We start from the raw sequence: 16,800 nt of genomic DNA, 5'->3' as shown, positions 1-16,800 counted from the left end.
TTTTTTTATTCAAAACCTCAAGAATTTGTCAATACGGTCATAATTACTTAAAGTAGGCTTTTAAAAACAATGAAATGACTAGGAAGGAAAATAAAGTTATGGCAAAAATAACAATTAGTGTATATAAAAGAAAATTAAAAAAAGATGATAAATTAAGCAACTCATTCCCAAATTGATATCTATAGGATATAAAACCTCACAAAAATTAAATTTTTATCCAAAATAAAGAACAATCTATCAATATCCAAAACTACTCAAAACATGGATTTCTGTACCAAAATAGAGCAGAAATGAATAATTTCCATAGAGTTTTCTAAAAAAAAAGTTTATTAAAAATATTTTTTTTAATGAGGTCACAATTACCAATTTATAACAAAGGTTATATTTTGAGAAAATACTGAAATGCTAATTGTTGTGGTTAAAATAGAGAAGAAACAAAAAAGATAAAAATCCGTTTATGACCAAAAGTATAATTTTTTGGTAAAATATAGAAGAATCTATATAGTCTTAACAATAAATTAACAATCTGTCAGTGACAAATTTTAATCAAAATCGATTTATTTTTTCCTTGCACCGCTAAATATTATTTTTTTTGTATTGTTTTACAATACACATGTTAACAATACATCGCTTATAAGCAATTCAAAATTACCCTGCATATAATATTAAATAAATAAATAAGCCTAATAATAGAAGCTACAATTATTAATAACGTCTAATCGTATATTATAAGCAATCTAATAAGCTTGGTTATAGTTTATTTGTTAATATATTTGTAAGTTAAATAATAACAAAACAATCATATATAAAATTTTTTTGAAAGAAAATTAAAGGTTAAATTATTAAGGAAAAAGTGTTTTAATCTGATTGATTTACAAATTAACAGAGCGGCTTTTAATGACTTTAAGTCCATATTTGGGTTATTTTTTTATTAATATTCTAGTTTAAATATTGTCTTTTCTATTATTTTAAAAGGAAAATTAAGTATTTTAAATATACTGAATAATTAAAATGTGCACAAAGCATAACGCTATTTTTAAGTGCAAATTCTATTATAAAATATCCTTGTTTTTTTTTGTGAAAATGGTATACCAATATTGTTCAAAAAATACCTTCCTGCAATTTTATTTAAACAATTTATGTATATTTTTGTAAGTCTTTCAAATGTTTGATATTAAATATCGAGATAACAAACGTGTGTGTTTTGGTCAAAAAATTTAAATATGTTGGTCATTTTTTGCCATTTCTATTAATTCATGTGGTTCGGCAGCGTTTAATCGATCCTTTGTGACTGCGGTTCCTGCGAGTTCTCCAACGCTAAGAATATCGACCAGTCTGGCTCCTAAGCAATCGCACATTACATTTATAGTGGTCCTGAATCGATCCCTATAAGAAAAGTACAATTTTTAATAGGAATATTTGTATATTTTGTGATGTTATGCTATACATTATTTATTCTAAAGGTACCAATGAAACAATAATAACAAAATTTTACTAAGGTACCTAGCAGGTATATAAGGCCTGTCGGGTAATAAGGCCTATATTCAAAAAAACCGCTTTAAATTAATCGGAAATCGATTGCGTTGGGTCCGCGTCTTCTATTGGTCCATTTACAAACGACATTCGAACGGACTACCCGCGTTCCTCGCTTTCCGGCCAGTGTTGCCAGGTCTCATGATTTATCATGAGATCTCATGATTTTGACTTACATCTCATGATATCATGATTTTGTCTAAAAATCTCATGATTTAAAAAAAAAACAAAGATTTAAAATCGTAAAGAATATTAGTCGTAAAAATAAAAATAAAATAAAAATAATCTAAAACTACAACTAAATGTACACATATAAATATCATAAAGCCTTAAATAATATCCGCACAGCCCTATATAAACGGGAAATACTGACGAGTATGGGGATTCCCCGAGATTCTCGGATATTTCTACGGGGTATATTTTTCACGAAGTTTTATGCATTTGCTCGTGTATTTGGTATTGTAAAGCATTATTTGTGAGTTGAAAATAATTAAAAAATATGAGTGGCAGTGATTCTAGTAGTTCTAGTAGTAGTACATCCAAGAGTATATTTCTTCCAGGACCTAGCAAGAAAAGAAAGGTTTATAAGCAAAATTTTAAAAAGGAATGGAAAAATATACCGGGTTTGCAATGGATCGAGAACAGCAGAAAGGGGACAGGCTTTGCCTGGTAGGTATTTATGATATTTTAAGTTAAGGTACTTTCTGTAAAAATAAGTGCAATTTGGATTTATTGAGTACAAAATCTAAATTCACTTATAATAATGTTAAATCGAGAATTAAATGATAATATGAGTTACTGAATCGTAACTAATTAAAATTTGCTTTAATGCGGATATATATAATTTAAGGCGAACAAAACTTTTATTTTAATGGAGGTAAACGTTTTTTTGTTTTAAATTTAAGGTGCGATTACTGTAAATGTGATGTTAAGGTATCTGCAGGGAAAACCCAACTAGTAAAACATTCTGAGACTGAAAAGCATGTTAAAGCTTTGCAGAGAGCATCAATGGGCAAGCAAAGTCAAGTAAAAATAAGTCAAATGTTTGCAGAAAGTTCTAAAAAAATAAGCATTGAAGAAAAAGCGAAAGAAGGAATTATAAGAACTGCGGGGTTTCTAGCCGAACATAATCTCCCTATGAATTTGATGGAGCATTTCATCGATTATCTTAATGCTGTAGGCACTGATTCAGATATTGTCAAACAAATGAAATGTAAACGAACAAAGATGTCAAGAGTTTTACAAAAAGTTACAGGCTTGTCTCAAGAATCTTGGCTACTTGGCCTAATGAGGGATAATAAATTTAGCATTATCATAGATGAGTCTACTGATAACTCGTGCACCAAACATTTATGTTTAGTTGTAAGAATGTGCATTAATTTTGACATTGAAGACAACTTTTTGGCGTTAATCCCAGTAGTAGAGACCACAGGGGCTGCACTTTATGAAATTTTAATCAACTTCCTTACCGAAAATGGTGTTCCATATAAGTCAAACTTTATTGGCTTTGCTTCAGATGGAGCGAGCAACATGGTTGGCGTTAATAATTCTGTGGTCAGTCGATTGCGAGAAAATATTCCAGGTATATTCATAATGAAATGCATATGCCATAGCTTTCATTTGTGTGCATCATATGCATGCCACAAGTTGCCTGAGGAAGTGGAACAATTTGCGAGAGAAGTAAGCTATACGCTAATAAAATAAATGTATACTTAATTAAAAAATATAATTTTTTACAGGTATATAACTATTTTTCAAATAGTCCGAAGAGAGTGGAAGAATATAAGGAATTCCAGGAATTTGCAAATGTCTCAATATCGAAGATTTTACATCCTAGCCAGACACGTTGGTTATCTCTGGAATGCGTGGTTAAAAGGCTTCTTAATCAATATGAAGCTTTGAGGTTGTATTTCGTAGATCAGGCGTCTCTTAAAATCAGTCAAGCAAATATTATTTTAGAAAAACTAAACACGCCCGAAAATAAATTATACTTATCATTTTTATCGCATGTACTACCTATTTTTAATAGCTTAAACAAATTAATGCAAAGCGAATCGCCCAAAATTCACGTTATTTATAAAGAGGTTACTAGAACAGTTAAAACAATTTTAGATTATTATATTATGGACGAATATCTAAATGCCAACATTGAAAATATAGATTTTAAAGACCCTAGACTTTTTTTAATTTAAATGACATGTACTTTTCTGCCCACATAAACTCTGCCGATCTGGAGAAAAACCGACTCGACATGGTAAAATTAAGATGTCTAGACTTTTATATTGAGAGTGTGGAGCAAATATTGTCAAGATTTCCACTTAAAAACTCTGTGTTTCAGAAATTAGAATTTCTAGGTCCTGAGGTAGTTAAATCAAGAAAAATCAGGTCTATAAGTAATGTTTCTATGTTGTTTCAAAATTTAATTCCTGCTGATATGCAAGTTATTGACAATGAATGGTTGTTACTTAGAAATTATGAAATTAATTTTACCTGGAAAGGTATTTGCGATTTTTGGGGTAAAATTGCTAAGATTAAATATGTGGAAAATACAGAATCCCGGTTTCCCAATTTAAGTAATTTTGTGTTTAATTTATTAACTTTGCCGCATTCCAGTGCTAACGTAGAGAGGGTGTTTAGTCAGATAAATTTAAACAAAACAAAACAGAGAAATCGGTTGAAAACTCCTATGATAGCTGCTATACTGCACACCAAAAGTTTAGTGGGCAGAGAAAACCGTATTTGTTCAAATTTTCCAATAGGAAAAGATTTGCTTAAAAAATTAAATAAACAAATTTATGATTCCGATGAGTCAGAATAAAATAACAGATATTTCGGATTTTTGTTTTTCAGTTATTTACTTTAAGATTATGTACGTTTGTTTACTTTAACATATAATTTTATGTTTTTATTTAAATTTGTTAATAAAAAAGTAGATATTTTGGTACTTGTATCTTTATTTCATCAAAAAAATATTTTAATAAAAATAATATATGTTTTTTTTTTTTAAATAAGGCTTAAAACGCCATCTCATGATTTTTTTTCCAAAACTCATGATTTTTGGTTACATTTTTCATGATTTCATTTTATTTCACCTGGCAACACTGTTTCCGGCGTCAGTAAGTTCCAACAACTTGTGTCGACGGGTCGCCGCGTGTGATATTATAAGGATACAACGAACAAAAACGTAAGTATTTTTAGTATTTATAAATGTATTTTTAATTTATAACTGCAGATATTTTGGTTAGACTTTATATTTTGTGATTTCAATTGTTTATTAGATTAAATTTAGCCGACATAATTTAAATAAATTTACATAATATTTCGTCATGGATGGGTAATAAGGCCTATAAAAATAAGCTATAGGCCTTATTACTTATAGCTTATTTTTATAGGCCTTATTACCCTCCATGTAGGCCTTATTATCCTCATGACAAATTAATGTCTTTATTAACATATTATTAAACTTCTAAACTATTCTTGTTTTATTTTCAGTGATTTTTAACATCATGCCTCCTAAAAGGGCACCTTGGTGCGAGGAGGATTTAATATCAGCAGTTCGATCTGTTCAACGCGGTACTCTGAGTACATATGGGACTGCGGCAAGGTTTAATATTCCCAGAAGAACCATTAGAAATCATGTTCAGAATGGAATCCTAATAAAAAGACTAGGTCGTAAATCTATTTTAAAAGAGGAACAAGAAGCTGATCTCGTTAAAAGAATAATAAGATTTAGTGAAATAGGTCTACCTGTGAGTGCACGGATCCTTCGTCGATTGGTATTCACATTCTGCGAATATAATAAAATTGCTCATCAATTTAATACAACTTCAAAACTTGCTGGTAAAGACTGGCTAAAGGCTTTTATGAAGAGAAATCCTGTAATTTCTAAAAGAAAAGCACAGTTTATGAATCCAGCTAGGGCTCAAAAACTTAACAAATTTATAGTTGATGATAATTTTTCAAAAATAGGGAAAATGTATGATGATCTTGATATAATTAATCACCCTGAAAGACTTTATAATATGGATGAAAAAGGACGCCGCTTGACTATTCACCACCAGCCAACCGTTTTAGCTAAGAAAGGGGTAAAACGTGTTCACTTTCAATCGTCAGAACATGCAGAGAGTGTGACAATTGCAGGATGTGTCAATGCCACCAATACCTCCTATGATTATTTTTAAAGGAAAGAGGCTAAAGCCAAAATTACATGATAATTTGCCATCAGGAACTCTAGTGGAAAAATCAAGTAAAGGCTATATGACTAACGAGCTTTTTAAAGAATTCCTCAAGCACTTAGCCCGATACAAAAGTCCAGGAAGGTGCCTCTTAGTTTTTGATGGTGCAGCTTGTCATCTTGATTTGTCAATTGTTGATGTTGACTCACTTGATATAGATCTCTACTGTTTGCCATCGAATACAACACATGAGCTTCAACCCCTCGACAAATCTGTTTATCGTTCATTTGAGCAACATTGGGATAATGAGGTATTATTATTCTTGGATCAGAATCCTAACAAAAAGCTGACCAAATCACATTTTAACATCATACTTTCAAATGTTTGGTCTAAATGCATGACACATAGTAACATCACAGCATAAAGAAAAAATAAATTTCTTTATGCTGTGGTAACATTATAAATGGTTTTAAGGCTACTGGTCTGTTTCCATTAAATCCCGAGGCAATTCCAGAAACAGCATTTGCTCCTTCAATTCTCTCAGACTTACCGGTACCGGATGATACCAACAAAGAAAATAGGCGTCCACCTGACTTTCCTTAACCTGGTCCGTCTGGAATGGCATCCAACAAGTCTGGCAAATTTTCCTATTCCAATGTTTACTCTTCTGACTCGGATTCGACTGATGACCATATACCTCTTGCTGAATTAAAGAGACGAACAACAAAAGTCACTTCTTTTAATGAGCTTTTGCCCACACCAGTAAAAACTAAAAGCTCTAAACTACAAAGGAACTCTAGTCACTAGAGATCTTTTTACCGAGGAGAACAAAAGTCGTGCCAAATTGAATAAAGATATTAAAAGCTCCAGGGAAAAGTTAAGTACCGACTGGTATTGCCATGGATGTGAGGAAGACATGCAGGCCGATATGAGGCAGTGCAGCAAATGTCTTAAATGGTACCATGAGGAATGTGTTGGCTTAACAGTCAATGACATGGATGATTTTGAGTGTCCCGATGGCTGCTAAACTTCGCCTAATTAACGAGTTGTGCCATTTTTATATATAGGCTTTATTAAACCTCCATCGGATAATAAGGCCGATTTGCGTTATTTTTCTTAATATTTATTTTTTGTTTTCTAGTTTTTTTAGAGATTATTTTTTTAAGTTTGTTAAAATTAATATAACCTTATAAGCACTTTGGTGTATCAAACTAAATATTAACATTACAGTTTTTCACTTTATTCAATTTTTTTCTTAGCTAGGCCTTATTTCCCTCAAGTACCTTATATATTGATTTCATGTTTATTATCCTTTACAACATGTATACTTGCCTGAGTACAATCATTAGGTTGAAAATGTAATCAATTTCAAGCATTTTTCATATTGATAACCCCTTACAATAACTAGATAAGATAACTATTCAATTCTGTTACCCATATGAGAATTACTAAATCAATTTTATTATACGTTGCAATTTTTTATTGATTTTGAATATATTTTTTTATTAATTCATTGATTCCAAGTCCACATCAACAACTGAATCAACAACTTAAGGCCCTTTTCTCAATCTTCAGTAAAGAATCGCAAAAACCGAAGTAAATAACCAAAAGTATTTTGTTATTTTGTAATTCAACGTCTTAAAGTGTTTTATAAATTATACTAATTTTTCCAGTGGTTTTACGCCAATAATTAATTATAAATAAGCAAACACTTAAGCAGATGACAACAATAATTTCTATATTCACTGCTATCATAGATTGATTAAAAGTCACAATTATTACGATCATTGTTCAATAAATAAACACTTACCTGAATCATATTAATTATTTTATTATTTGTAGAACTTTTGTAATCATTGTGATTTTTATTTGATCAGTTCTAGATGTACTGTATAAATAGTTTTTTCCAATTATAAAAAAATTCTCGTTGATTCTTGATTATCTATTAAGGGTTTTCCAAATCATCATTTTTTTATTATTGTTTTAGAATCATTGTGATTTCTATTTAGACAATTCCAAGCGTGTTCTCATAAATAGTTTATTCGAATTACAAGAAAATTATTATTGATTCTTGATGATCTAAGATTTTTTATATTGTAACTATTTTATTATTGTTGATTTTATGCCGTATTTTTAGAATATATAATAATTAATTATATTTCATTAAATTATTTAAATTATTTAAAATTTTCTTAAATACCAAGTACTCAATATTTTATTGATTTCTAAAACCCTTGACAATAATTATGATTTTTATTTAATCAATTCTAAGACTAATTTTGTAAATAGTTTTTTTGAATGTAGGAATATTCTTATTGATTCTCGAATATCTAAAGATTATGTCAAATCATAAAATGTTTCTATTATTGGTAATTTATATTGTATTTATTAATAATTGATTAGTTAATATTAAGATCAGTATTTTTATTAAATTATTAATACCAATGTTTATAATTAAAAAATTCTAAATACTAATTATTCAGTAGTTAGTTGGTTTTTAAAAATGTTATTCATTTAAGCAAATCTCAGAAAAAAAAGATACTAACTTTATAAAAAAATGCAAGAGTCTAAGACCATATCCGCATAATGTCAATCTCTTATAATTTCATGTTTCAAATGAAGTTTTTTATGAATTATACTAATTTTTTCCTGTAGTTCTAAACCAATTATCAATTCTAAACAAGCAATGACTTCGGTTTGTAGTTCTTCAAGTAATTAGATCACAACAATAATTTTCATATTCACTGAGGTTCAATTGATAAAGAATCAATTCATTAGAAGTCACAATTATTATAATTATTATTAAGTCATTGTTAAATAAATAAATATTTATCCGAATTATAATAAAAATTTCATTGATTTTAAAACTTCAAAATCATGCTAATTGTTATTTAATCTCTTTTAGGTGTTTTATCGAAAATAGTTTATTTAAATAACAAAAAAAAATCCTATTGATTCTTGATTATGTAAGAGTTTTTCCAAATTATAATTTTTTTATTATTAGGGATTTTATTTTGAATTTATTGAGTAATTAATCAATGTCAAGTCGCAAAATTTTATTAAATTATAAATAAAGAAAACAAATCAAGGTTTTTTCAAATCATATATTTTTTTTAATAATTATTATATATATTTAATAATTATTATTATTATATATAATTATTAATAATTAATTTTATATTGTATTTATTAATTGATTAAGCCATATCAAGTCAAGGAATTTAATTAGTCTTTATACCAATATTAATACAATTTTTTTTAATAGTGAGTAGTTACTCAGTACATTATTGATTTTGAAAGATTTTTACAATGGATTTTTTTAATTAATTCTAATAATAATAATTGATTTTCACTGATGGCTCCTTACAATAAATATGAAAATGATTTATTCATTTTTAACTTTTAAGCAGCAGTTTAGTACCAACCCATTCGTTTTATTAATTTTGGATGTATGGCTTTTTTCAATCACTTGAGTAATTTTGTAGTAACACACTATCATAACTTATATAAATCACTAATATTTATTGATTAATTTTAGGTCGAGATCTTTGAAAATAAATATTTTATTAAAATGAGGTCATAAGGAATTGACTAAATCAAAATATTTATTTAATTGATTCAGTTTAAAGATTACTTAATCAATTCTAGGCCTACAAAGGCTTATCTAAGTCGTAGAAATTATTTATCGATGATTATGATAATTTTATGATTATTCCAATAATTCTCAAAAATTGCAAAAACTTTGTTTAATGTTTAAACATTTTTTTGAATTATTTTTCATCAAAGATATCTAAATCGTGACCTTGTACTCTTTTGATCGTTCGAGGATTTGTTTTTAAGTCAATGATTCCTTAAATCAGTAGTAAAATCAATTAATCAATTCTCAGCTTTTAAAATATTAACCAAATTATTTAACTGATTTTCTATTTTTGATATTTTATAATCATTCTGATAATTATTTAATTAATTCTCAAAAACTTTAATAAGAATATTAATTTGCGATCACTTTTATGATTTTTTTAGTTATTTCTCATCACGTATTATATAAATCGAACTAATTATTGAATAACTAGGTCGGTAATAATTTGATAATTTTTTAGTGATCTTTAAAAACTTGAATTAATCACAGTATTTATTTTATTGATTCTGAGGCTCTCTCTCTAAGTCTTTGTGAAAATTTTTCAATCAATTTTACTTGATAAAGAGTTCCATCCATATTATACAAACTACTTCATTGATTTTGTTTAATATAAATATCTTATCAATTTTGAATAATGTTAGATCGAGAATTTCTTCTAATCTCGTTAATTATTATTTTAATGACTGATTTTCATGAGTACTTATTTTTGGATCAACGAATCTCTTTTGAATATACCCTTGATTACATAAAATACTTACAACAGCCAGTCAACAGCAATAATATTGATGACAGCATCAGCAGGTAATCCAACTGTATCCAGAACCATTACCATTGTAACTAACCCAGCTTGTGGTATCCCTGCAGCTCCAATGCTTGCTGCTGTAGCTGTTAAACTAAAAAAAAACAACTGTAACTAAGTAAATTTAACAAATTTTCAACTAAAACCTACCAAACTGCAATGGTCTTTCCAAATCCAAGAGATATGTTGTTTAATTGTGCTATAAAAATAGCTGCGACAGCTTCGTATAAAGCAGTGCCATCCATATTAATCGTAGCACCAATAGGAATCACGAACCTGGTCACTCGTGGATCCAGACCCATTTTATCCATAGTTTGGATGCTGATGGGCATAGTGGCTTGACTATAAAACAAAATTGTTTAACAATATACAACTTTAAATTTATTAAATTTACCTTGAAGCTGTTCCGAAAGCTGTAATCAACACCTGACTTAATTGTGCAATAACTTTAAACGGCAGTCTTCTTAAAGTCACAAAATAAATAATTGACAACGTGATAAATCCATGAATGAATAACCCAAGCAGGACAGTCATGAAATAAAGCCCCAAACGCCCAACCAAGTCGGCAAAACTGACGATTTCCAAGACTTTTGCTACCACGAGGAAAAATACTCCAACTGGTGATAACCTGAAAGTCAAATTTTAATATCAATTGATCTAATAGTTCATAAGTAAACCAACCAAATAACCCAGCTGGTAATAATCATCATTGCTTCACTAAGTGCGTGGAAAAAATCTAGTAGCACTTTTCCTTTTTCCCCCAGTTGTCCCATAGCAATTCCGAAAACAATTGAAAAAGTGACCAGTCCTAGGACATTTGTGGTGCTCTCGTAACGTTCCTCGAATTTCCATTTTTCTGACGAATAAATGTCTTCCAGCTCTACACTGCCATCTAAAAAAAATGTAAGAATGATCTTTCATTTACATAAACAGCTTTCTTACTTACAATGAGTTGAGTTATACTTAATTTTCTTAAGTTCTTTAAAAAGACTTTCATTCAGTCGCCTCTTATTATCAGATGTTGCCAAAGAATCAAATATAGCACTTTTAGATTCCGAGTCCAGAGTAGAGTTGCCCACGATGCTACGCAGTATGTCCTGATTGCCCTTTTTGTAAAGGGTGTAGATGTTCGGTTCATGAAGAAACGTTTGGGACTAAAACAAGAATTAAATCATTAAAATCTTTATGTTTCATAAGAAAAAATGTCCTATTAATATTTTACGCGCCCCATCCCTATGACGTGGTATTCATGTAAACTATTGGAAATTCGCATCTATTAAGGCTTTATTGGAAATATTGCGTCCCTTCGATTTTCTTTTCTTGTTTTTTTTATCTCTCTTTTGTCTCGCAGTCTTTGGCGAATAGAGGGAAATCAGTTGTTAGGATCCTCGGACGATTTTCTTAATGTGTTAAGTATAAGGTTTCATTCAAAAAATGGAAAAATAAATATTTAACGTTGTCTGTCTTAATTTGTTTGCTTGGATGTTTTAACAAAACTGAAGGAATTTTGAGGAAAATATTTTTTACATGCTTTTATCCATTTTAATCTGTTCGTTAAGAATTATTATACTAATAATAAGTGATTTTGAGTTTTTCTCTCTTTACACTATGATAATGATTTTTCTATAAAGCTTTTAAGTAAACTTTAACAAGGTTTTTATAGATTCGGTATTAACTCATAAATTAAACCAATGTAATAGATTTCTTTTCCCTTAATAACAAAATCTCAATATTTTCCTTGAAAATTTTAAATTTTCTAGCAGAGGTATTCTTATCAATGAAAAATTATTTATAAAAAACCTCGAAATTATGAAAATAATTTAACATAATGATCAACCAGTGTTAAACAGTCCATTTGTTGCTTAATAAAATATTGAGTGCCATGGCCGATTAGGTTATGCCTCAAAAAACATAAAATTACCTTGTTTATATTAAAATACCTAAATATCAGATTATATTAAATATAAAAATAAATTATATAATGGCACATTTTAAATACTTTACATAAATCTAATAATTATATGTTAACCTTTCAAATATAAATAAAACGAATTTGGGTATCGTACCTATCAAGTTTCATTCAAACAGTTATTTTTTTTATTTAATATAACTTGTTTTTGGTTAAAATTCACTAATACCTAACTAATAAGTTTTAAGTAAAATGAGACAAATATTTTTCTTACAAGTGTTTTAGTAAAAAATGCAACGTTTCGATACATGATTGGAATATCCAGAAATAATTTTATTGTTAGGATATTAAGGATAATTTTGATTTTTCATGTGTTATTTAATTGTACGACTTTAAGGAGAAATAGGAAATTGATTACGGTAGCCTATCAAGTTATGCATCAGATAAATTATTTTTTAAATGTATTTTAAATAGGTAAGGAACATTTAAAATTTAACACTTGCCGGGAATGAGGAAATCAAAATTTACAATACATTTGAATATGACGTAGGCGAAGATAAAGAAAAACATGCTGTTATTTTAAGCAAGATTTGAAGCTCATTGCAGTCCCACAAAAAACCTGATGAATGAGCACTTTATATTTTTTAAACGTAAAGCACTTTACATTTTAACAACTGACTGGGGAAGTTATTGACCAATTTATCACAGCTCTAGGGCAGCATCGACTTACGATATCAAGAAAAAAGACGTCCTAATGCATGACAGAATTTTATTAGGTATACAGGCCGCCATTGGAACCCAGCATAGTGACTTAAGAGAAATTAGTAAAGATAATAATCAGTGAGAGAAGAAGAAACAGTGCAAGGAGTTATAGGTTTTCCTTAGATTAGGTGGGTGCAAGTGAAATAGCATTTGAGAGATAATTTCGCAGTTCATATGATAATCAAGCAGTGCAAAGTTAATATCAGGGAGTAGAGGCAGTCAAAGACAAAACTCAGGTAATATTAATAACGAAAATTACAACCAGCAACATAAGAGAAGTGTGACGATTAAGTGACTAGCATTTATTCGTTTTAGTTGTCAATGTAATTTCAAAGGGCAATATCGAAGGTGCTGTCCACAAAATATATAGAACTAAAAATGAGGTTCAGGAAGACTCAGTAAGCCTTACAATACAGACTATTCTAGTGAGTTTGACTGCTTTGAACAAAATAGTGACTATGTTATTGACTATCATCACTTCAGACATGAATGTTATTGAATGGCTTCCAAACCTTTTTATTTCTAAAGTTAACACTACAAGGAAAGTAGACAGTGAAGGTATAGTTAACACTTTAAACTTATCAGACTTTTGTGCGTTAAAAATCTAAAAAGAAAAATCATCAAAGCCTTGTAGAATGTCTTCTTATTCAGGTCATAGAATTGGCGTTTTAGGGAAAACATTTGTTTTAGATTGTAAGTTTGAAGACTGATAATAGGACATGTCATGTATGTTACACTCTAGTGCTATGACAACAGGAGCCTGCCACCATATATAATGTCCCAGTCATATTTAATACGCCATAATATTAGTTTAAAAAGTATCTATCGTGCTAGATGTTATGTTGTAATCCTTAAGTTATATAATAATAAATGTTTTACTCAAGAGCTATTGATCGATTCATAAACTTCATGAAAGGAAGGATGGTAATAACATTAATAATTTTGATAATAATTTCTTAAATATTATGATGCCTTTGTAACCTTAAATGTTTTATGGATTTTAGGCCGAATTAGCATCTAGAATTCTTTTTTTATCTTTTTTTTAATATAATTTTGTTTCAGAACTATTCTTATTAAAAAAAATTAAAATTGTATTTATTGCTAAACAAAATTTTAAATTTCATAACCTGTTAAGTTATGCATTAAAAAAAAACCTTTAATTATATTGTTTATATTTAAATTGAGTATCGTAGCCTATCAAGTTATGCTTTAAAGAAGCTTAAGTTTCAGATCTCTTGTCTCTTAATTTATCTATTTTTAGGAAACATTCAAAAATATTGATTTTGCTAGTCTTCAAAACTATTTGACGTTTTATCGTCATATCCATTATTCGGAATCATCATTAGGTTTGATTTCCAAAGTTTTACATTACAAGTATTTAATTATCTAAATTAAAACATAGATACAGAAAAAACTGTGAAATGTAATGTAATTAATGTAAGATTTTGGGTCTGTTAGATCTACTTATAATGTCTAACTTATGCATCAAAATAATGTTAAATTATATTGTTTGTATTTAAAAACCTAAAATTTAAATAAATTAAAGTAAATTAGAAATTGGATATCATAGCCTCTCAAATTATGCATTAGAAAAGCTTAATATATTTTTTATTTAAGTTTTCAAGGTTTTACATCCCTTACTACTTGTGTGTTTTTTATGGCAATCGAATAAATATTTATCTTAGAAGTTTTCTAGTAAAAATATACGACGTTTCGGTACATGATTTGAAATTATCATCAGGTTTGAGTGATTATTAATAATTTATTATTTAGGAACATAGGGAATTAGTTTTACTGTATTTTAGGAATATACTGATTTTATTTTTCTAGTCTAATTAATTATTGCACTATCATATCTCTTCGACTTTTTTTTAAGGAAAAATATTTATTTTTAGAGAAAAAAATAGTAAAATAATTGGAAAGTTCAAATCTCTTATTATTATTTATAAAATATTTATATTTAATTAACCTATTTAAGTAAATATTGATTGAGAATAAATGTTTGGTATAGTACATTGTTCAATCAATCTTTTAAGGTTATTATAATCGTGCGGGATATAGCTTTAGAGAAATTAAATATTGTCAAAGTTAATGGGTAAAAATTGGTAAAACTTACGTTTTTTTTCTTAATCATAGCTCACCCAGCATATTACTTATAAAATAAAGTTTTTTTTTAATAAATATACTATTTATAAAGAGTAAGTAACATTAAAAATCTGTTAATATCAATAAGGGATTTTTTCTTAAGCAAATAGTTTAAGTCTCAGATTTTTAACAGTTTTCGGCTGTAAATGTCTTTAGTAATTTTTAAAAGAATTTCTTTCATACCTGATAGTTATCAAGGTCTTTTGTTTCTAAAAATTTTAAGAAAATTGCTAAGACCGATTTTCTAGAACAGCTGGTAATATTTTGCTTGGTGATAAATTGTTTTCAATCTCTCAGGGGAAAGAAGGGATATTTTACAGTTATTAAATTTTGCCGCAAGTTATTTTGTGTAGTTAAGTTATATTCGGAAGTGCCTTAATAAAGCTAGATTTCTCTTAAAAATAACTATATTATTTGTGATTAGAAAGGTTGGGATAATACCTAAGGTAAAAAATTACCTTAGCCTATTAAGTTATGCATCAGTTACGTTAAATGATAATAAAATTATCAAATACGTAAATTAAAGTAAATTATATAGACTATTGCATTCATATTCAGCTTCAAAGAAAGCTTTCTCATTATAATATATAATTTTGAATATGTTCCTAGATATTTTATTGTCATCTTTAGTATGCTAAGCATCACTCTACCCTAAGTTTTTATTCAATCTTTTAGAATGGGTCTAATCGTACTTGACCTAATTCAAGAGAAATTAAATATCATTAAAGTTGATAAATGAAAAATGAAAAATTCCAGTCTATTATGCTATAAGTGTAGCTTACCCTGCATATTACCCACCAAAAAAACGGGTATTAAGGTTTAAAGGAAACGGTTATTGCCCAGAGTGTTTAAGTGCTGTAAAGAAACATGGTTTGTTGTTGAAAGAACGAAATCTCACTTATTAATTTTAAAAATACTCTTTTAGATCTACTACCTATCGAGGCCTTTTATTCCTGAAAATTTAAAGAAAATCACTTAGACCAACTTTTTAAAATGCAAGGCTATCTACTGCTAGGCTAAAAAACTTATTTTGTATTTTTGCCCACAGCCCTCAAAAAAGGGATAAGATCACTAAAATACTAAAAATTACCAAAACTCCTACTAAATAAAATTTTGCCTTAGAACCAAAGTAATTATGTCTGGCAAATCAGAAGTCTTATGAAATTCTTATGATTATGGTGCTAAGTATAAAATCCAAGATTTAGTATATAAATTATGGATTAGAATATAAATGATAAGAGAATGAAAAACTTTTAGGATAAATTTAAGGTGGTCCTAGCAATTTTTTTTAATTAAAATGTGATAAAATACTACATATTTCGCATAATTAGGCATCATAGGATTTAAATGAAAATAAAGTATTAAAATATCAAAGAAAGTCAAATAATTCAAAGCTGAAATAATAAAGAAAAAACTAGGTAAAATATGTTTTCCTTATTAATTAAAATTAAAAACAAAGGTATAAACTTAATTTAAAGTTATCTTAGAAAAAATGTAAAAGATGTAAAATGAAATACAGAAGAAATGTAAATACAAAAGAAGAAACCTACGGGCCTAATAAATTAGTAAAACTTACCTGACCAACACAGGCTTGAACCAAATTGGGTGGAAAGAAATTTCTGCAAAAAAAATAGAAATTATTGAAATTTATATTATTAAAAATAGTAATTCAAGTTAATTATATAATTCTAATAAAATTAGTACCTATTTATTTTACCCTGGAAAGATAATTGATAAATTCGAATTTACTCAGTCAATTTTGGAAATCGACCAAAATTAGGTAAAACCACAATTTATTCGAAAATGCCTAAGGGTAATTTATTTAAATGATTGAATA

The 16,800-nt window shown here is 28.1% G+C and overlaps 1 protein-coding gene and 1 long non-coding RNA gene across 3 annotated transcripts in view; one reads left to right on the top strand and one right to left on the bottom strand.

Annotated features, from left to right (window-relative positions):
• Nucleotides 1-865: 865 nt before the first annotated feature.
• The window catches only part of LOC126736379 (excitatory amino acid transporter 3-like), a 44,087-nt gene continuing 28,152 nt past the window's right edge, over nucleotides 866-16,800 (bottom strand). For both annotated transcript variants that reach the window (XM_050440707.1, XM_050440708.1), the window contains exons 5-11: nucleotides 16,540-16,582; nucleotides 11,094-11,301; nucleotides 10,829-11,039; nucleotides 10,542-10,775; nucleotides 10,298-10,489; nucleotides 10,107-10,241; nucleotides 866-1,386 (exon numbers count right to left, since the gene is read on the bottom strand). In XM_050440707.1, the coding sequence (XP_050296664.1) occupies nucleotides 1,218-1,386; nucleotides 10,107-10,241; nucleotides 10,298-10,489; nucleotides 10,542-10,775; nucleotides 10,829-11,039; nucleotides 11,094-11,301; nucleotides 16,540-16,582 (1,192 nt within the window). In that variant the 3' untranslated portion in view covers nucleotides 866-1,217. The remainder of the gene's footprint in view (nucleotides 1,387-10,106; nucleotides 10,242-10,297; nucleotides 10,490-10,541; nucleotides 10,776-10,828; nucleotides 11,040-11,093; nucleotides 11,302-16,539; nucleotides 16,583-16,800) is intronic.
• LOC126736382 (uncharacterized) overlaps nucleotides 4,646-16,800 on the top strand; it is a 29,932-nt gene continuing 17,777 nt past the window's right edge. The window contains exons 1-2 of the long non-coding RNA XR_007660657.1: nucleotides 4,646-4,717; nucleotides 5,026-5,202. This is a non-coding gene — a long non-coding RNA (uncharacterized LOC126736382). The remainder of the gene's footprint in view (nucleotides 4,718-5,025; nucleotides 5,203-16,800) is intronic.

This window comes from Anthonomus grandis, chromosome 5, assembly GCF_022605725.1.
Source record: "Anthonomus grandis grandis chromosome 5, icAntGran1.3, whole genome shotgun sequence".
NCBI lineage: Eukaryota > Metazoa > Arthropoda > Insecta > Coleoptera > Curculionidae > Anthonomus > Anthonomus grandis.
Note: the sequence above shows the minus strand (reverse complement) of the source record. Positions and strands in the feature narration are given on the sequence as shown.